This window comes from Oratosquilla oratoria, chromosome 6 (genome assembly GCF_046742065.1).
Source record: "Oratosquilla oratoria isolate Oo_2021 chromosome 6, ASM4674206v1, whole genome shotgun sequence".
Classification (NCBI taxonomy): Eukaryota; Metazoa; Arthropoda; class Malacostraca; order Stomatopoda; family Squillidae; genus Oratosquilla; species Oratosquilla oratoria.
The window spans coordinates 10,554,901-10,562,400 of NC_134782.1; the positions used below are offsets into that span (position 1 = coordinate 10,554,901).

The 7,500-nt window shown below is 41.1% G+C and overlaps 1 protein-coding gene across 1 annotated transcript in view; it reads left to right on the forward strand.

Moving 5' to 3' along the window:
- The window catches only part of LOC143026283 (cilia- and flagella-associated protein 36), an 80,685-nt gene that overhangs the window by 71,368 nt on the left and 1,817 nt on the right, over nt 1–7,500 (forward strand). Inside the window, exons 4-5 of the mRNA XM_076186397.1 lie at nt 5,938–6,145; nt 7,123–7,284. Coding sequence (XP_076042512.1) covers nt 5,938–6,145; nt 7,123–7,284 — 370 coding nt within the window. The remainder of the gene's footprint in view (nt 1–5,937; nt 6,146–7,122; nt 7,285–7,500) is intronic.

A 7,500-nucleotide genomic window follows, 5' to 3' on the forward strand; every position in this document is an offset into this window, starting at 1 on the left:
CCAATTACTGGGGTTCTATTTGGAGTCATCCCCCCAGGTCCTCTTATGCATTGAGCTTTTGCAGAAGAAAAATACCGTGGAAGACCTCTAGTCCCCTCACTCCATCCTACTTAGTCGCCTTGAACTATATGTATGAGAACATGGTAGTCATTTGATTCTCTTCCCCACAACCCCACCCTACCACCACAGAAGGACCAGAAGAGGAAGAGGTGGAACCAAGAAAGATGCAAAGAATATGTTCAAGGAAGCAGTAAAAAGAAAGGATAGCGGTAGTAAAAAGTCTTCATTCCTTTATGAGTATTATGAGTAGAGATTTTGCTCTAACATAAACTAATGATGTGTGCCTCTGCTTCGGAGCGACCCAGAAAAACGTCCCTGCATGTGAGTATGCAGTTAATACCACACTACAAAACATGACACCAAACATAAAAGGAGAAAAGCCTTAAGTACCAACAAGTGGAAGGTTATGCGACTGGAGAAGAGCTTGAAAAGAGAACAAATAACCTTCAAACTCGTAAGAAAAAAGTGTAAAATAGAAAGAGCTTGGAATGACCTTCAGAAAAATTCTTTGGTTCTAAAGACCACACCAACAGGGCATGTTCGTGACGTACAAATGTCTCATCGCCTAGACGAGGAGAGGATAAAAACACCAAAAACCCAATATGTCAGACTCAAAACAGGAATACGCCTGAGTAGTGTAGAACTCACACAAAAAGAAAAAAGTCAATGAAACTAGAAAGTGTAAAAAGATTGCTCACGTGTGGATTCCTAGCTTGCACAGATTTTCTTGCACAAGTAATGAAGTTCTTGGGAATACAATTACTAGATAAAATAAAAGAAAAGGACACGTGATTACTGGGTTCAGTCACACCCATAACAAGCAACTGTAACTCTGCCGATTTTTCATTGAGCAAGCATGAAGACACATAACCAAACTGCAAAAGAAAATTTGCATGACGGCCCGTAAAAGAATTTTTTTTTCTTTTACAAGGATTTGGTCTACAATATGAAGGACCCACCCGAGAAGACGATGTGTACCAAAACCACGAGAGAAAGACGGGCCAACAGGCAGAGAGAGAGAGAGAGAGAGAGAGAGAGAGAGAGAGAGAGAGAGAGAGAGAGAGAGAGAGAGAGAGAGAGAGAGAGAGAGAGAGAGAGAGAGAGAGAGAGAGAGAGAGTGAGAGAGTGAGAGGGTGAGCGTGAGTAAAGGGGTGAGAAGAGAGGGAGAAGAAGAGATAGAGAAAAGGAGAAGTAAGAGAACCTCAAGGAAAGGGCAAAATTGCAAATGCCAAGTAACTAAGATCAATAAACGGAACCTGGACCAGAATCAAACACACAAAACCACAGTAGGACACACACGTTGCACCCTCTTCACATACACACATCTAAACACACACACACACACACACACACACACACACACACACACACACACACACACACACACACACACACACACACACACACACACACACACACACACACACACACACACACACACACACACATACACACACACACAGGACTAATCACGAACCCAAGTGGTAGTTAGTGTTAACACAATATCCTTTTAATGCTCGATTTCTGTTCTATGCCACGCTCGTTGACCCTACAACGGTGCAAAGAATGATCTAAAGCCTGAATATTTAAATAATTCAAAAGAATGTATCGTTTGAATCTAGAAAAAGTATTGCGTTGAGAATCTAGTTTATTCCTGGGAACTTCTGGTATGTAGATATATCTAGATGAATACACACGCACACACGAACATCTGCATACCTAACATGCCCGCATACAAGCGCAAAGACATAGTCTACATGAAAATAATTTTTTTATTTTTCTAAACGGAAGAATTCTGTGGCATTTCGAAAATTCGGAGTCAAGTCTGAACTACGAAAAGAAAATCGAAAAATGAGAAGATATTTCTATGTTGGTTCACTCCTGACAAACATGACTTCATGATCAGATATACAAACACTTGATAACACAATAATACACATACAAATCGTGCACGCGAACGCCTACATGCATGTATGCCTGTCAGTCTCAGTCTCGCTTTTTTGCTGTTTGCTTTATGTATGCAGTATAAAGCCTTGTCTATGCATTCTGATATCAACTTAGCATAATATATAGTCCTCCTCACTCGTTGCATGTCACGTATTTCTGCAGAAACATCTTCTTACTCAAATAATATAAACCAGCTTCCTCCTCTCAAACCATTTCTGACTGAAATAAAATCCAGTCCTCCGATCCTCCATGGTAATCTTGACCAAATTCAATCTAATCCTTTATTTTAATAAATCTAAATGTCATGCAAATGACATTGCTAGGTATTTTGTAATTGTGTAAATAAAAAAGATTAATAAAACTATTCACACGAAATTTCTATCGCTGATCTTAAATTCAACTGCACTGATATGTCTCTTGATTTTGTTGCATTAGTGAAGTTTTAGCTATGAAAAATAATTCTGTTGGGAAACAATTAGTTTGCGGGAAGATAGATCACTTATTTAGAAGAAATCTGAAGTGCAGTACTGAATTCATGATTAGTGACAAGACTTTTGACAGTAACTATATTGACTTCGTCGCGGCATACTATGAATAATTCTAATTCTAATTCTAATTTAGTTATCCTGATGTTATATAAATGTTCACTATTTTGACAAAAATACTTCCCTGAAACTAAATGAAATACTCTAAAGCTAGCCAAAGAAAAAATTTAAAGTATTTATTTGTATAGTTAACGTTAATCGACAATTCTTAAGAACGAGGTTGTTAATACCTAAATGAAATCCAGAATAAACTAACTAAAACTATCCACTTGGTTGTAGAAAGGGGTATATAATCGTCCCACGACCTGTGGCTTCTTGAATCCAATTGTGTATTTCCCAAATAAAATCAGGTCTATCGAAGCTAATCCTAATGAAATCGGATCAGTTGTAGAAAACACAGACACACATACACACACACACACACACACACACACACACACACACACACACACACACACACACACACACACACACACACACACACACACACACACACACACACACACACACACACACACACACACACACACACACACACACACGCACACACACACATACACACACGTGCTTGGGATGGAAATTGTACATTTGAGTGTTGCTGTGGTGGACAGTCTACAGTTGATTATGGCTCGTCATACTCAACCTAACCTAACCTAACTCAACCAAACCAAGCCAAACTAAACCAAAACATACAAAAAAACTAACCTGTATTAATTATGATGGAGATTCTACAGTTGATCAGTGTTGGGGTAAATTCTATAATTGAGTGTAGCTGGAATAGAGATTCTACAGTTGATTAGTGTGTGTGTGTGTGAAGGGGGGGAGGAGAGAATTTAAAAATTATCCATAAAATCACACCGAATCAGACGCACTGCGTCTTACTCTCTAGATTGTTCCGCATTGCGTCATAATCAAATCTGGTTTAACAAATTAAGTTAGATTAATGAGAGAATCCAACCAAACATGACGACGGTGTCGATATCAGTCAAACCCAAGTACAAATTATCATATATATATAAGAAAGTCACAGGAAACATTCACAGACATGATAAACAAAGAAAAATGTCATCACAAAAATTACGAAACATAATATGCGATGACACAGTGAGGAAGGTAATCTTTATCGCACGGAAGTCAGATATTTTATTATCCTTATTGCCAATTGCCCCTTTCGGAGGGAGATGAGTGGTCACACTGTAAGCTCGTAACGACAATTATTTCTATTTTTCAAATTATGTTACGAAAAAAAGAAGAATAAGAAGAAACATCATGTGTATCCGATCCGATTTGATTCAGTGTTGGAGTTGGAAGCTCTGCCACTGTATCGGGTCTTCCAACTCCCTATTTTCTTTTTCTTTTATCTATCTAATTATATACCAAGGGCTTTTTCTCCCTTACAAGGGAGGTTGTCAAAAGGCATACACCCACTCCCACCCGTTTCACTCCCATCCATTCCACTCCCACCCACTACCCCTTTCCCCTATCATCTTAGCTCCTCATGGATGACGGGTCGTCTCTGTATCCCGCCCATTGCCATGGGACAGAAGCGCAATGCAGCAAGACACAGCACATCCCTATGGTTAATACAGGGGTGGGAACCAATGTTGTTTGACTCCAGTATTTCCCTTTTACTTTTGGAGCATCTCTACCCTCCTCCAATCTGAGAGGTGACCACACTGGTCTAAATGAACCACTAGCGAGTTGGAGGTACGGTGAGCTCTGACGTCATTTTTGTGTTCATATGCATCAACTGAAGGGATGGGCTCTTAAAGTTAGCAGGGATAGCGAGCGGCTTGATCATCGAGGAGGTCATAAGGACGGGTAAAGACGAGACAGAGAGGTAGGCAGAGGAGGAACGCGACATGGTCGAAGTCATCACAGAAGTGAAGAGAGCGGGTGAGGGTATGAAGGTGGATGGAGCGGGGCGTGGCAAGGATGATGTATAAGTTGTGGATTTTCTGTAATTGTATATACTCTGAGGATGTCCTGATAAGGACGTAACGCCATTGAAAAAACTCCAACTATTCTCTGTGTTTACCTCATCACCTTTCAACACACACACACACACACACACAAACACAAACACACACATGTATGTATATATATACATATATATATATATATATATATATATATATATATATATATATATATATATATATATATACATATATCGCTGCTCTAGTTACATAGGTATAGTTGAGTTTTTGGATATTGAAAGGGAAGTGACTTTGGAAAGAGTCTGGTTGTTCCTATACCCCCCTCCCCTACACCGCATACTGAGGTATAGAGTATAGACAGGTTTTGAATATAGAATGAAAACGAATAAGCGTATGTGTATGCCAGACCTCCTTACAAACAAACAGGTTAGTGTTAACATACTTATAATCATCAACACTTCCCACTCTTGCCGCACATGTTTATGTCGGCGTTGTTGTCGCCTTCTTTTCGGCTGATGTGACACAGTGATAGGTAACAAATCACCTGTCACTATATTAAAGTCGCTACGCAAAGAACTGCCCTGATCTTGTATCAACTAGAGAACAAGGTCTTGGATAGACAGTAGTATCAAACAAAACTCATCTGGCATCCATCTGAAAAAATATAGAGCTAATCCAACTAGTCAAAATTGTCAATTCCTAATCACATTTCACAACAATAACCACCGTAATGCCGTACCATGCATAACTTAAAACTATTAGGAATTCTGAGGAGTAATGTTTTGTTTTGGTATTTATTCACTCTGGTTTGGATGCACAAAAGTCACCACAGATCAGCAACATTGTCTGGAGTTGATGACGCTATGTCTGCTCAATAATATTGCCTGGCATCTCTCTCTCTCTCTCTATCTATCTATCTATCTATCTATCTCCCTCACTCTCTCCTTGACCAACTAAAATGGTATACAAAATCAATATTTCTAATATTAGAATATCACCACCAACTAAAATAAGAAGTCCTGGCAAAAACCAGAACAGAATACGTGGCGAAGGAGTTGGTTAATCTACTGCAACAGACCGTTATGGAATGGGACTCCACGTGCGAGTTCGCATTCAGCAGAATCTACCACTTGCATGCACCAAAGCCTCAATCCTCCTTATATGTCGGGGTGGCCTAGTCAAACCACACTTTTGCCTTAACAGGTTTGACTCCTCGTGAAAGAATAAAATAAAATAAAATAAAGGTAAGGGGGGAGGGGGGCCCCTTGTACACTCGCTCGCTCTCATTGAATTGTCTTTTACGACATGCAGGGGAATATAGTGGAGATATTTGTGTCCCTCATCTCAGAACATGCTTTTCTTTGTGACCACGAACTCCCGAGGCGCGAAGTCTCTTCGAAAGAGAGTCACAGGCAGGACATAAAACCTTCTACCAATCTCTTCAGGAAATCCCTGGAGGAACACAAATCCATGCAGGAGGGCATGGACCAGGAAACCCAGGACCTCGAGAAAGCCATCGTCGAGTCCAACGAACAGAAGTCCCAGCTGGAAGCGGAGAACCAGAGAGAGAGGGAGATGCTGGAGAAGGCGCTGAAGATGTCTCTGAGCGACAACAGCTACAGCGCACCGTCAGCACCCACGGTAGTTCCTCAGGTGAGTCGCTGATGTTTGAAATGCATTTGCGTGGTTGGAGGGTGGATGGAGGTGAAATGACAGACAGGGGAAAGATATCACAAAGTGTAATCATATGAACGAGAAGACAAAAAAGGTGTGTCGGGACGACTATGGAGAAACAAAGACGTAAACAAAGCAACGTTGTGGTACAGTACAATTCCATCCAATTCTGCGCATACAGACTCTTCGAAAGTCATTTCTTGTCCGGCAGCGCTTTACTTTTTGATATGTGGCAGACACCACGCGACCTCACACTAGATCATACTTGCTTACGAAAACAAGAGATCTCCAAAATATTATCCTCTATCTATACTATAGTCAACGCAAGGAGAAATGGCCGATAAGGCGTGGCTAGGAGATTTCCCGGTGTTGCCACATATGGGCATCCATGGCGAGAACGTGCGTGTGGATGCAATGTTTTCTGAATGCAGTGTGAGGGGGGCGGGGCCAGAGATTAGATGTAGTGGCAACGTCGCTCTCGCATGCACATATGCCATATCTTCACTTAAAGAAACGAAACCTTTGTATAGAAAACATTGCTTTGATTTTTATTTCAGTGGTGGTGTGTGACAAAAAATTATAATATAATCGTATGAGGCAACATTATAAGATTATAGAATAGAATTATATAATAAAATAAAATTATAAAATAATTATATGTGGCACCACAGGGGAACTCCCAGTGCTCCGCCCTAACGGCCAGATCTCAGTGCATAGGGTATACCAAGGAACATTCATGGTCAACTGCATTGCTTTCATTTGACACCATAGCTCACAAACCATCTACAATTAGGCAGATAAGAAAAAGTATCTAAGTTTAAGACAGTCGAGTAGATTCCCATTTCATACCACCAAGAGTATTTAATTTCTTCTGAGTTCCTTTCCATCATCTTGGCAGTAAATGCTTCCACCCAAGGAAATATAATTAATTAATTTTTTCCTGACATCTCCCGTAGACAACCATAGACCCTGAAGAACTGCGCAAGCGCCAGGAGTACCTCAAGTCACAGCGCGACCGGCTTCTGGCCCTCAAGAAGCAAGAACGGGAGAAGCAGTTGGCCGAGTTCGAGCACAACAGCTCGCAGAAGAGGCCCAAGTCGTCACGCGCTGCCCGGAGGGTAAGGAACCTGAGGGAGGAGGTGGGGCTGGGATGGGGGTGGCTGGACTAGGGAGCTCACCAGGAACAGATCCAGATGGGGAGGGGAGGGGAAAGATTCACAAAGATCTGAGGGAGGTAGATAGGGTCAATCAAGGAATAGGGTTGTGTTTAGGATGGAGGACTTTTAACCTTCTAACCCCGTCATTACCGAGGGAGTACCACGGAGACGAGTAAA